Genomic DNA, 14,521 nt, shown 5'->3' with positions numbered 1-14,521 from the left:
GGAAGAAAATTAACTCTATCCCAGCCGAAACCAGGACAGTTTGCTGAATTTATTTTAACTCAGATCAGTTCCCTTACCTGGTTTGTAAGACAGGAGCGGGGGAGGGATGGCATTTTTTTTTCTTCTTTTGGTAGCATTGATTTGCAGTTTTATATAAATAGGGTCTGAGGCATGGGATCAGAACTTCTTACACTGGTTTTGCTACTGAAGTCAACATATTGCATAACTAATGCTCTCTTTTCAAACCGTGTGTTCAATATAAATACGTAACTTGCTTAGCATACCTTGGAGTTGTGTAACATTCTACACGCCCTAAATCAGAGGTACTCTTAATGGGATCAGATGCAGTCATAACTGAATTACTGTGGTGTGATAGTGGATTTAGGGGTTTATTCCCCTCAGTCCTGTCTGAGTATGTTAATGAAACAGAAAGCTGGTTTCAGATGAAAAGAAAAATGCATGTCTGATATTTTCTTTCAGATGTTCCTAAGCTCTAGCACATATCCTGAGATTCATGGTTATTTGCATGCAAAGGAGCAGGGAAAAAAATCATGGAAAAAATTGTACTTTCTTTTGAGAAGATCTGGCCTTTATTTTTCCACTAAAGGTACATCTAAGGTAAGGGAAGAAAAAAAAAAAAAAGAGAGAGAGAACTATGAAGTTAGAGCAAATGTGTATGTATTTATCATTTGTTGTAATAATAACCAAAATTTGAATTTCAACTTACAGTGATTAAAAAGGAAAAAAAAACTATTTATTATAGATAAAATCTAGAGAGATATTGAGATACAAAATTGGGAAGGTATTGTCTTAGAAACAGTAGTTTCTTTTTGCTTGATAACTTTGCTTCATTCTGGTTAATATATTTCCAATCAGTTAACAGAGTAGTAGTTAAAATTCTGAAGTATAAATAGATGCTCTGAAAGGTTGACGTAATACTTCACTATCTAAAATAAACAAAAACCTATGTATAAAAGGATTTTACAGGAAGACTTTTGAGAGTTCTCAAATTTTGTCACTGGACAGTTTTTCATTTTACTAGTTCAACTTTTTGATGGCAGTACTTTAAATCTGATTACGTTAAACAGGATACACTGGAGTTGAGACACCTCTTACATAAACCACTTAAACAAATGTTTTTTCTTGTTCTGAATTTTCTGTGTTAACTGCCAGAGTATTCATTGAGCTGGTTTTGTATCGTTCAGCAAATTTCTCTTGTTTGCTTCCTTGACTTAATTAACCTTAGAGGATGGAGATAATGGTTAGAAATAGTACTGGGCAGTAATAATTACAGTAGGTTGCTTTTTCAGGTTATGAAAGTATATTTTATTTTGATGTTTGAAATGCATACTGCTCTCAAAACTTGACTCCCACTCTAGTATTATTGTGGCGTGAATTTAGTGGATGTTTTCCCAGAAATGATATCACTTGTACTTTGGTTTTTCTCCCTCTCTAGAAGACTGAACTATTTGAGTAGTTTGAGGTGTTTTTTTCTCTGCATTATAAAACTAATGTCGAGTTGTCTCTTTCTGGATTTCATGATGTCACAGTTAAAACGGCAGTATGTAAGACTGTATTTTGGAACAGGATAAGTACTATACTTTTTGTTATCTGGAGAGGCTGGCTAAAAACAGTCTAATTGTATTACATTGCTCTTCTTTTTAGGAGCCAAGGCATCTGCAGTTTTTCTGTGAATTCAGCAATAGTGATATGTACATGTCTTTGACAGGCAAAAAGATTTCTGGAGCACCAACAAACTATGGATTCTGCTTTAAGGTACAAGCTTATTATTCTGATACATATTAAAGCAAGCCACAGTGTTTAGGTAAGCTTAAGTTTCTTTAAGGTTTTTGAAAACAATATTCAGCTGTCTGTTATAAAATAGGAGAATTAGTGGCTTTTATTTCAACAGGTATTATCTTCAAGATATGCATTAATGCTAAAAAAATGTGCTGTGGCCTTCTAGCCTAACAAATCAGGAGGAACCAGAGACCTGAAACAGCTCTGTGCAGATGATGAACAAAGTAGGACCTGCTGGATGACAGCAATTAGGTTGCTTAAGGTAATTTTTCTGTGTAGAGTTAGCTTCTTGCTTTAGTTTACTGTGTGAAATTTTGATAACTGTGTGGTAGAGAAGTAACGTAATTCTAGGTTCCCATGCAATAGCAATATCAATTTTGTACTCTGAAAGCTTATTTTTCTTTATCCCAACAGACAGAGAGAGACCAAATTACTGGAATTGTTGTAGGGGATGGGATGATGTCTTGAAGCCTCAGTCCTGCAAATGCTTGAACTTAACATTAAGCATATGCTTATACGTAACCACGTTGAATTCAGTGAGATTGTTGAGTAATGTTGAACAAAGCTACAAGAATACACAAGAAGGGAACTTTAACATGTTTTTAAAATGTGTCCGTTTGTGACAAAATAGGAATAGGTCAGTTGGTGTATTAAATGGGTAGTATTTAATGCAGAGTGTAAAGGCAGCAGCAACAACCACGATGTTGTGCCTTTCATTATTCTAACAGCATTTGTCCCTGGTTTTTTAATGGTAAAGAAAAGCACATGTTATCTTTTACATCTGGGAAAAAAAAATTACTTGGCTTAGGTTTGTAATTTAAAATGCTAACCGTGTTATTTTCTGGTTTTAGTATGGGATGCAGCTGTATCAGAATTACATGCAACCGTATCAAGGTAGAAGTGGCTGCAGCCCTTTGAATATAACACCTATGGTATGTCCCACAGTAGCTCCATGAATAAATACATTGTTTCTGCCATCGTGCTATTTTTAAGTAACTTGTGTCTGTTATACTACTGACCTGACCCTGCAAATCTTTGCATGTACAAATGCTTGCCGAAAACTTTAGGGCTGTCAGGGTTGACTAGAGAGCTAATTAATTCATTTACTCACTTAATACAAATTGGGTAGTTCAGACCACTTAATAGGCTTTTTCCCTTTGTCAAATCTCCAGTATTTTGGGAGTTCATTGGCTTATTATCACTGTCAAAAAGAACGGAAAGAGGATTTTGAAAACAGAGCAGCAGAACTATAAATGCATTAAAAAAGAAGCAAAAGTGTTCAAGGTTATACATGCTGTAAATGATGAATTAGAAAGTTGTAACAAATCCTTTTTGGTGTACAGTAATACTTCCATTTTTTAAAAATATAAAATATTAAGTACTTAAGATGAATTTCAGCTGTTGTAATACTGACTGGACTTCAGAGGAGCACCATAATTTGGCAGTACTGGCTTTTGGAGGAACAGCAGCCTATACTAAAAGCTGTATCCATCTCCTCAGTCAGATAGTTGGGGTTGGATCAGCTTGTCCTTTTCTTTAATACCTTATGTTATCCCAGTTCTTTGAGTCATTTGATTTCAGACTTTTTCATGGATGATTTATATCTTTTTGTTGTTGTTGGCTAAATTGGGTATAAATTACTTGTTGCCGGAACTCATGACAGTGATTTTACAGTGGATTTTTTGAGCTTTTACTATAGTTCCTTGATGTTAAAATGGCTAAAATATGCATTTGCTATTATAGGTAGTCACAAAAATTGTTTTCAGTGATGTTGCTAATAAGCATGGCTTCAAAATTGTTCTTAATACACTGACATGTCTTTACTTTCTGTTGTGTGAAGCTGTTACAATAGCCAGCTGCTGCTTTTATAATGGATCTGGGAGCCATTACTGATTCTCTCTACTCTTGCACTATTGCATGCATTTTAGCTCATGTAGCTTCTAACACAGGCAGAATTTATAAGCAGTATTAAGCGTGGCACTGATTTTTTTACTTCTGTATAATTCATGAATTAAACAGCAAATTGGATAAACTTGGGAATTAAGTGCAGAACCTAATCAACATACTTTGTAGGGGAACCACTTCCATGTTTCACATTGCTCAATAACTCACGACCATGTCAGCTACAAGGATTCCCCTCCACTCTCCTAGAGGCAAACATTTTCTCTTATTTTGCCCTTGTTTTTTTACTTTTGCAAAGTTCTTTACAGGTTACAGTTACTCATGCAGACCTTAGTTCACTGTAATTCTTGATACTGTAGTCTACAGAATTGCTGTCTTCCACTTCTAGTTATATTCATGCTTGTAACCAAACAGGAACAAAACAGAGATGCTTTGTTTTTGGACTGGGAAGCTTTGCTAACACTACAAAAATCTGGGCCTCTTGTGTTCCAGATGTTACTTTAACTTATAGAATGCTAGAGTGTTCTTTTAATTATTTGATATTCCAGTGCCTGCCAACATTTGAGCCATTGCAATCTGTATTAAACTCGATTTTGTAAGTCTTGGTTTCTGAGAAGTATTTTGGTGAGTTTTAACACTGTTCAGTCAAACTTCAGTGCTTCTTGTTCTGTTGTTACAAACTTGATCTTCACTGGGAGAAAAAAAAAAAACCACAAGCATTTTTTTATAACAGACCCTACAGTTGTTGAGTCTATGATAAGAGTTAGAAGGGACATATTAAAATAGAAGTTGAACTCCATAGAAACGACTGTTTTCAATGCTTAATCCAGTAAACTTTGAGTGAAAGTTTATATAGAAAATGTATAAATTTATGACATATTTATAGCAAAATATTTCAAGTCTTTGTTAATTTGATGGTTATGTATAAGAATTTTGTATTTTATCTTTTTTCTATTACTTGGACAACTTAATAACAGTTTCCTGACTTGTTTTGACATGCAAAGGGCTAGTTATAGTCAAAAATATAAATAGAGTTTATGGTAAAGCAATGTATTTATCATCTGTTGCAGTATTGAAAAAAGGTGATCTGTCCTGCCAGACTGCAAAACTGAGCTTTGCAGCAGCAAAGTGGAATCACAAATGCTCCCTAGGGCAAAATGAGCTTGGCTCTGGTGGGAAACACTGCAGATACTTGAAACACCACTTACAAAACATAATGTTTTCTCAGAAGCTCACTTTTAAATGATGGATCTTTTTAAAAATGAACAAACTAAATTTATTTTTCTTTGTTGCAGAGAAGCATTTCAGAAAATTCTTTAGTAGCAATGGATTTCTCAGGACACAGAAGCAGAATTATAGAAAATCCAACAGAAGCCCTTTCAGTTGCAGTTGAAGAAGGATTAGCATGGCGGGTATAAACACCTTTGCTTTATCAGAATAGTATTTTCTGATTTTTTTTTTTTTTTAAACAACAAAGCTTTTAATACATATTTTTACTTCTCTCTCATACAGAGGAGAGGGTGTCTACGACTCAACTCACATGGTAGTCCTATTGCCATGTCTGACATGGGTATGTGTGAGTTAATTCAATGCCAGAGAAATGCAATAGCTGTTTCTTTCAATAAAGGCAAAATGTTTTTTTAAAGATCTTTATTTCTACAGCTATACACAGATCTCAGTCATGGTTTCATCATAAAATCTCTAGAGAAGAGGCTCAGAGACTTATTTTGCAGCATGGACTTGTAGATGGGTAAGTTAATTCTTTACATAACTCTTCTGAGACACATTTCTAGTCAACAACTGCTCTTTTCATGTACTACTTATTGGGGGGGGAGATGGAGGAAGGAAGATTTTGCACTTGGCTAATAGAAATAAAAATTCTTTTATATAGGGCTATCTGGGGATCAGTTGGTTCCTATTTTATATCGTTTGGAAGCAATAAAGTGGTGATCTAACACTTCGATTCTGTCACTGACAGATTACTTATGTCTGCTCAGAGCCAGGCACTTGAGCTCTGTATTTGCACAGTATTCTCTGGGAGCTGTCAACTTTGGCACCAGTGTCTTTTGTATCTCTTATTAGGGATGAAAGAATGAAAGAAAGCCTGAAAACATTGACTAACCTTATTCTAAGATGAACTGTGCAGAGACATCTGTTGAAAAAAAAGTACGCTTTTACTCATGAAATGACTAAAAATTGTATTATCCTCTAATTGTAAACAACAAACATTAGGATAAAACTATTCACTTTTGGTTTTCTCTCATTTAAATATGAATTAGAAAAAAAGACAAAGCAAGTAGGTATTTTATGTTCAAATCCTCCTGTTTTTCATTTCCGTATTTTTATCCTTACTTCTGTATTAAGTGTAAACTGGGGCCTCCTTCATTCAGTGAGTAGTTCTGTAACACTTAAGTTTCTCTGAGTCTGTTTCCAGTTGGGTACCTGTAATATCAGATTACTGGTTAAATTCCTTCCGTTTTAGATTAAGTATGTTTTAGTGCTGTTTTATGCATCTGCAGAAAGGGCTCTATGAAAAAAAAAAAGAGATGGAAAGGAAAGGGACACAAAAATAGTCATACTCAGCAAGGATGGCTAACTGGACTTTCCCTTTTGTATTTTTTTTCTTCTTTTTTTTAATTTCAGGGGTCCTGTTTTTAAGCCCAGCTAATCATCCTGAAACTGCTTCTGTACTCCGCATTCAGTTTTGCATTTGTTACATGAGAGGGATGGGACATGGGGGTGAATCCAATATGTGTTTCTGAGCAGTATGTCATTCTAGGGCTGATGAATCCAGTGTATTTGAGTGGGTACACACACATACTGGTAAATGAAACCCAGTAGATTTCACGAGTAAATAGCAATGGTGTTCGAGATGAGAAAGTGAATACCTTGCTAACATTAGTTTAGTACAGTGTTGTTTATGTTATGTTCTTGGATCAATTCATAGATACGCATTGCGGTTTTGGTGAGGATGATACTCCTGTGTGGACTGTCTAGAATTGATTAGAACATGGTAGTATGAGCCCTCAATATGCTGTCAGATACATTTTCAGGAGTTACAATGAAGTCATGAATACAGCATGTGGCAAATGCTGTGCTGGACTGAAAGAATGTATTATCACCAGAAATACAGAGTTTTTCATGGGAATAATAAGATTTTAGTTGCAGGGGGGTGGGGCAGAGAAAATAATCCATGTTGAGCCTTTTAAGGTGATCCCAAGCAGGGAGATCTCCCGCGTATATGACAGAGGTGGTAGGACTTCTGTAATACCATATGTACCAACAAATATGCTGTTCATGATGGCTTATAAAAGATAAAGGGACTATTATATAAAGGATCTACAGTAGTCTCAGCATTTGAATAATCCAACAACAGAATTAGGGACAGCAACAGTCTTAAGGTGTGCTATGAAGGAATAAAAATTTTGCATCCGCTGTTCTGGTGTAAAACCAACTTTCTTAGAGAAGATTATGTAGCAATATTGTAGATTTCATACTTTACTCCCTAAAGGGCTTTTCAGTGATAAATGGTTGACAGATTGCAAACTGATCAGCGTCTGATTGATGAATGGGCAAATAACATTTCCAAAAGGCCCATGACAAAATGTATTTTCCATTCAGAGAATTCCTTATAAGTTTATGAAGGAGCAGTCATTTGGAGTCATCCAGCATGTCTAAAAAGCTCCCTTCCAACAAGCATTTCTAAGATTTTGTGAACTACAACCTTTTCTTCGTAACAAAGTGATCTTTTTAAAGGTTCTTTGACTACTCAAGTAGGTCTGTTGTGATAAGGTTAGAAAATAGTAAAGATTTTTTTATGTGAAGGAAGACAAATGTTGCTTATCTTTGCTGTTAAAACAAGGAAGAAAGTAAGAAAACAGACTTTAAAAGACTTGATGAATGGGATCATAAATCTTAATCAACCTGCATTTTCTTTTCTACCCAATGTGATTACTTTGTGTATTGTTTAATGTAGATCCCAGTATTTGGGTGTGGAGACCCCATTTTGGGTATCTGTGAAGTGGCATGTTCTTATAGTGTCATTTTTCTGAATAAAATAAAATGCCAGTCCTTAATGACAAACATATACAAGACTTGAGTTTATGCAAAGGATCTATCTAATTATGCTCTGAAAAATTTTATTCATGTCCTGGAGAGGGTGAAAGGCCACTAGGTGGTGAGAGAGAGCTTGTTAGGAGAGCCCGAGTCTAATGAGAACTCTTATTTGTCCTTATACTTGCCATGTGCTCTTAGAAGCCATATGCTGAGTTGGCAATTATCCCTCTTTAATAACTGAATTAATGTCAGAACTTCAAATTAGGCTGGATGGGGATTTTGTTAGAAATGTTAATGATTATGGACTCCAGATTTCTTAATTCCAGGTATTTTCTTACTTTGTAAAAATAGAACTCTTAGAAACTTTGAGGATGAAATTAGTAGTCTGGATCCATGTTGTTAGTCAGTGAAAATCCACTGTAAGCCTTTGTCTGCTTTCTTCTCCTGAAATCCTTTCTTTTCATATGATAGTTGTACTCTAATTCCTGGTATGTGGTTGGACAAAAGTAGGTGGCCACCAGTGCTCACTTGGTTGATACTTGCAAGTCCATTTTGCCCATTTCTTTTGTGTCCTCAAAGAGGAGCACGCTTGCCAACGGCTGTCCCTCCATTTCTCTTTGGTACATTGGTTAGCTGTATCTGTTCCAGACCTGCACAGTACAAACAGTTCAGACTTGCTCCACTACAAAGCTGTGAATCGGGTGCTTCCCTGTGTCCTCCAAACTGTTCTCTGCTGATACCCCAAACCCAGTGATTCAATGAAAGCTGACTCTTATTGGTAGTCATCCTTTGCCTGTACCAGATTATCCTACCAGGATTATGGCAAAATTATGTCTGCCCATAACCTAGCTGGAATAAGTTATCAGTGAATTAGTTGCAGTGACACTGTTGGCCATTGGGAGTGTTGTGATTTGAACAATGATACCACAAAGTGAGTAGAGTGTAGCTCTGTCTCAGCGGGAATTTTGCTGATGTGCAGAAGTGAGTATGTATTTATGAATATTGGCCAGATGTGAAGATCATTCTGCTATGTCTTGCATTACCTTTTCTGTAAACTTCCTGTTGAACAACCTTTCAAATTTTCCCTATAACACTTGTGATTTAGGTAACTGTCAGAGTCCAAAGAATAATTTTGATCAAAGCACAAACTTAGAGGGTGCTTTTCTGTCTAAAGAAGTGCATTGTAATTCTATGCAGTGTAAAAACTAATGCCTACAGTGTCATTCACTCTGAAAATGTGTATTTTTCACATAATAGACAAGGTGAAGAAGAATTTAAGAAAAAGTATTTCCAGTGACACATTTGCAAAGAAATACTGATTAAAAGCATAACTTATGTAATTAATATTATTTTTGCTTTTCACTAATACTTCTGTAATGAATTTACAACAGTTTTAACTGGATGTTTACAAAAGGCTTTCCAGGGTGATCTTACTGTGAAAATTTTCAATTTCTTTTAGGGTATTCCTGGTACGTGATAGCCAAAGTAACCCCAAAACATTTGTATTGTCATTGAGTCATGGATTAAAAATAAAGCATTTTCAAATTGTACCAGTAAGTAAATTTTTCACTTTTTATATACAGTTGTAAAACAAAACAATTGAATAATTGTGCTAGAATATTGCTGGATTTTGTTTTCTTTTGCTGTTATATGGAAGATGTAAACATAATACCTGTATTACTAAAAATAATTAGTATTCTTGAGTAGAGTTGAACATTTTTGAGCTTTGCTGTTTGATTTGTTACAAAGCTTGACTAATATTATGAAATCTTAAAAAGTGTCTTCAAAAAATAGACAAATCTATTTGAACTGGAATAGAAGTAGCCCTGATGGCATGAAAAGCATGTATTAATAAAGGTCAGTTTGCCTTTTCATTTTTCAGTATGTGCACAATTTCTTTTCAGTCATCTGTTTAGGTGGACTGCCTGCGATGTGTGTGTGTGTGTATATCTCATTGACTCATCTGTTGAGGATAGTTTCTCTCAATATTTGGAGTCAAACATTTTTTGCTGACCTCTCTTCTTGATCCATGTTATTGTGGTATATTCATGTCCTGGTCTTCTTCAGGGGGACAATTTTAGCAAAAAATAAATATCCTTATTTAGTCCTGTTACTTATAGGTAAGCTGAAATTTCCTAAATTGAAATCATATTTCCATCAGTGTTCAACATTGAAGATATCGTCCAATGCTCCTGCCAGAACAGCCAGCTTTCCCCATCCCTTCCACTCCATCTAGAGGTGGTTTATACTGTTTTCATTACAGGCTGCTCCTGTCGAGATGAGAAACACTTTAGCATTATGTGTTTTAGCCATAGATGCTTGACATAACTGAGCAGACCTATAGCTTTTTCTTCTGTCTTCACAAGAACTTTTCTTCCATAAGGTTCCTTGCCTCCATGTTTCTTCCTACTGAAGTTTCTAGGAGATTTCTGCTGTTTCTCAGTAGACGAGGGTGTAGTGGCATTTTTTTTTTGTTTCTGATCTGGTGATCCCCTATGATCGTTCTCCAAATTTCTGTATGCCTTACCTAGGGCTTGTAGCTGATATCCTCCCCTAAAAAAGTTCCTGTAGAATAAACCAGAAGCATTATTTGGGAGAAGGAAAGGAGTGAATCAATGTTTGTTAGAAGAATTGCCCAGGATTTTTGTTGTGTTAAGTACAAACAATGGAGGAGTCCTTCATCCAAAAGTGATAGCTATGCCCTGGATCCTATGCAAGCATGAGCATATGCTCTGTCATCAGAATCCCAAGTGTCAGATCTCTGTGTTTCTATTGACTGTGGTCACTTCTAGTATTTACTTTGGGATAACTGTCGTGTGGTTTAGAAAACCTTCTGAACTCCATACAAATACTGTATGATTCTACTTCATTGGGATGTCATTTAACTCTCAGATTTAAGAGACCACTTTTTCCTTCCCCATCAGGAAACAGACCTTCTCTTCTCTAACAGCAGATGTAGCAGGAAGCTGCAGTTATCTTCAGTTTCCTCTGAGCTGAATGATTCTCCTCTTCCCTTCAAAAAAATTATCCAGTCAGTTCTGATGTTCTTCTGCACATGTAAGCAGTGCATTTGAGGAATTAATCATATACACACATGCTAAAACCTTGCTTTCCTGTTGTAGGATCTTTGGAGGAACCAGGAATTCTTTATTTTGACATAGATCGTTACAGACTTGGGGCAATTTTTCCATGCTGATGGCCTAGAAGACCTGTACCGCTTCAGTGCAGAACCTGTCTTACTTGAAGGAAATTTTTTGTGATTGTTTTTAGAGTAAAGCAATTTATCCTATGCTAGTTACCAGAAGAAATTAATCTGTAATGAGAACAACTTAATCCAGAGAGAGAATATGGAAACTGTTAGTTCCCCAAACATAGGCATATTTCAATTCCTTTCTGTCATTTAATTTCCAGTCGCATTCAGTACCCCTCATGCCATTCTCAATACCCTCACTTACCACATGCTCTGGTTTTGCTGGAACAATACTCTTCAGGGAGTTCAGAAAAGTATTTTTTGAAGGGGAAAAGTTTTGCTTCCACTTACTGCTGATCTTCTAAATGTAGTTTATCCTTTGCTAAGAAGCAAGGCATTTTGTGTTACTGCAGTAAGCTGGTAGCTTATTAGTTGGAGATCAAGGTTACCTTTTTGAACTTCAAATCTTACTGTTCTTCTAAACTCTTGCCTTTTTCCAGTCATTGGGAAGAGAAGATAAACTTTCCTACTAAATAGATAAATAAATAAATGGCATTTAGAAGATCCTTTTAGAAGTTCAAAATAATTCAGTCTCAATTCTTTTTCTCTTACATTTTAGGTTGCTTCAGGTTATACTGCATTTAAAAATGTCTCTTAGGTATGGCATGTACCCTGCCAATTGAAGCTTTGCCCACATTAACAGGTGCATCATGTTAACATTGGTAACATGTGCAACAGGTATTGCAGGTGTGTGGTAGGGAATTGACTGTAAAAAGTTGAAAAGAAAACCTTTGGGATACATTTGAGATCCCATACTGTGAAAATTGGAGAACTTGATAGCTCAAGTGTATTTTTCAGCCTTACTACTCTGGGCTGATACAAGTTAACTTCAGTGTAGTCTATCCTGAAATTCACTGTTCTGTAGTCCATGTGAAAGAAGAACAATTGATACACGTTTCTGGGACTGTCTTTTTCCAATCAGTGTTCTCTCATAACAGCCGCCTTAGCTTGCAGAAGATGTTAGGTTCCTGGGCAACATAACTTTGACGTGAGTTTTTACTTTGCAAAATATTGATTGCTTTAGAATTAGCAATCTGTCGTATTCCCTTCAAGGTTTGGGATTAATTTAGAGGGGAAAAAATAAGCTAAAAATGAAGTCCCGGTCAACAGACATATGAATTGTCAGCTCTTCCTTGTCTTCAGTGTGTTGGCAGGAAAATAGCATCCATAAGGGAAGTCCGATGGATGATAATCCATTTTCAGGTTCTTGGCTGGAGCACAGGAATTTACACATGCACACATTGGTAATTCCTTAACTAGCAGTGTTTGAACTGGATTGACCAAAGTCTGAGAATAAAGAAATTACAAACTACTTCCAGACATGGTAGAAAGGGGTAGAATAACCAGGAGTCATAAGCAGTTCAACAGCTGTGTCAGATGAGAAATCTTAATTACAGGTAAGAGAGCTAGTTGTATCTTCTCCCTTCCCCTGTGCTCAAGTAGGATAGTTGCATCTTTCCCTAGCAGACAATCTGCTACTGTATGCTAGCGCTACTTCAGGAGCTTCTTTTCACGACTCTCTCAATCTTGTATCTTTTTTCCCTTTTCTTTTTATAAGTAGTTTAAATAGGGTTTTTTACCCTCTATTTACATTAATACTAATTAGTCACTTACTGCACTGAAGCTTCTTGATATTGGACATAGCAGCAGTAGAGGAAATAAATCGAGAAAGGATATAGTTACCAGTGCAACACAAATTGTGCTAGAGCTAATGTTCAGGAACCTAGAATAGGGAAATACTGATTGTAAATTTTTAAGCATCTAAAAGTCAAAAGTAATCTTTCGAGGTATGTTTTGTAGTTTCTTCTTCCTCTGCTGTATCTATGCTAATGCATGCATTTGAAGCTGCAGTAGTTCTTTCTCCTGCAACAAAGAACATACTACTATATCAAGCATGTTACTTTTGTAATGGGCAGTTTCTTGTATAGCAAGTATCATCCAGTACACTAATTCATTAGTGTGTAACCTCATTGCACTGTACAAAATAAGTGATAAAAAATGTAGCAGTTACACAGAATATGAATGGAGCAAAGGTTGAAATCTATGAGTAAGTTGAAACTTGGTTGTTTCTTGTCACTCTGTAAAAACCCAGTGTTCATATTAACTCCAGCTATCATTCCAAACCAAAGGCATAAAGTAATGTTGTTAGTGCAGAAAGAATATTCCTATACTTATTTACCTGTTCTTTCCTTTTAGGCACATACCTAACTTAAAGGGGAAGTTAAAGAATGCATTATTCTTCTGTTGTTTATTTTTGATCTTGCTGTGAATGATCGCTGTATTTTTCCTTCTCTCAGTAGTCATAAGATTATGAATATCTTGGTCTACAAGAAGACTTCTCAAACAAGTATTTCAATTGGGAAGAATTACCATAGCAAAAGAGGATTTTATTCTATCTTGTTTTTCCATTTTTACAGTTGGAAGATGATGGGAAGCTATTCTATACCCTTGATGATGGTCATACCAGATTTACTGATCTCATCCAGCTAGTGGAATTCTACCAACTTAATAAAGGAGTACTGCCGTGCAAGTTAAAACACTATTGTGCACGAATTGCTCTTTAACCAAAGCATCTGTTGTTTCATCAGAGGGAAAGGAAGATACTAGAATACTTTTTCCCCTAAAGGCAATTTGTAGAGTAAGAAAGGAAAAAAGCATTACATTGTAAAGATTCTATGTTTTAGCTGCAAAAAAATTTATATTCTATATAGATAAGAACTTTGCATTGTGATTGTCACAGCCAAATTAACTTTATGGTTTTAAAAAAACATTCTTTCCTATGTAATTCTTTAGTGTTGTCTTGGACTTTGTAGGGTTTTTTTTTTCAACTGAAAACAATTTTTAAAAAACTAATATTGTGTAACTTGTACAAAAATATAACTGAAGGAAAGATCTTTGTTCTTAGGTTTAAAATGAACTTTTTGTCTCTTCAAATGTTTCTCAATTTCTATTCATCACATAGAAGAATAACATTTACTGTGGTGAGGATAAGAAGCTGAACTGCACATTTTATTTGTAAATAAAATGAATAAATATTTTGCACTATATTTTTGAATGCTACTTTGAGGATTATCATATTAAAAAAGTGAAAAATCATTAAAACTACTTATAACTGACCAGTTGTATTGAGTTGTGCCATTACTGTTGTAATATTTCAAAGGATTTTTTCCTCTAATGACTAAATCTACATCTTTATTCAGAGCTGGAGTGTCGCTTACTTGGCTATGATATGTATAAACATGCATAAAGTATCATGTCACGCATAACATGGTTTAGTGTATACCTACAGTCTCTAAGGGAGAGGGAGAAGGGGAGAGACTGACCTGTTAAGTGCTGTGGATTGTTGCAGAGCTGGGGAGGGAATCAACTTCAGTTGCCCTTAAAAATAAAGGTAACATTGTAATATGTACAAATTTACAATATTTACAATACTTACAAATAAAGGTAAATCCAGTGAACTTTACTCTTTGCTGAAAACCTGGTGAGAGTGTACTTGCAGTCAGTTCCTAGCTT

The 14,521-nt window shown here is 35.5% G+C and overlaps 1 protein-coding gene across 1 annotated transcript in view; it reads left to right on the top strand.

The window, feature by feature from the left end:
• GRB14 (growth factor receptor bound protein 14) overlaps window positions 1–13,572 on the top strand; it is a 67,255-nt gene extending 53,683 nt beyond the window's left edge. Inside the window, exons 6-14 of the mRNA XM_075710858.1 lie at window positions 481–618; window positions 1,666–1,776; window positions 1,967–2,062; window positions 2,652–2,732; window positions 4,998–5,114; window positions 5,215–5,272; window positions 5,365–5,452; window positions 9,218–9,311; window positions 13,426–13,572. Of these exons, the coding sequence (XP_075566973.1) occupies window positions 481–618; window positions 1,666–1,776; window positions 1,967–2,062; window positions 2,652–2,732; window positions 4,998–5,114; window positions 5,215–5,272; window positions 5,365–5,452; window positions 9,218–9,311; window positions 13,426–13,572 (930 nt within the window). The remainder of the gene's footprint in view (window positions 1–480; window positions 619–1,665; window positions 1,777–1,966; window positions 2,063–2,651; window positions 2,733–4,997; window positions 5,115–5,214; window positions 5,273–5,364; window positions 5,453–9,217; window positions 9,312–13,425) is intronic.
• Window positions 13,573–14,521: the final 949 nt, after the last annotated feature.

The sequence above is a fragment of the Pelecanus crispus genome, chromosome 5, assembly GCF_030463565.1.
Source record: "Pelecanus crispus isolate bPelCri1 chromosome 5, bPelCri1.pri, whole genome shotgun sequence".
NCBI classification, from domain to species: Eukaryota; Metazoa; Chordata; class Aves; order Pelecaniformes; family Pelecanidae; genus Pelecanus; species Pelecanus crispus.
This window is presented reverse-complemented; position numbering and strand designations above follow the sequence as displayed.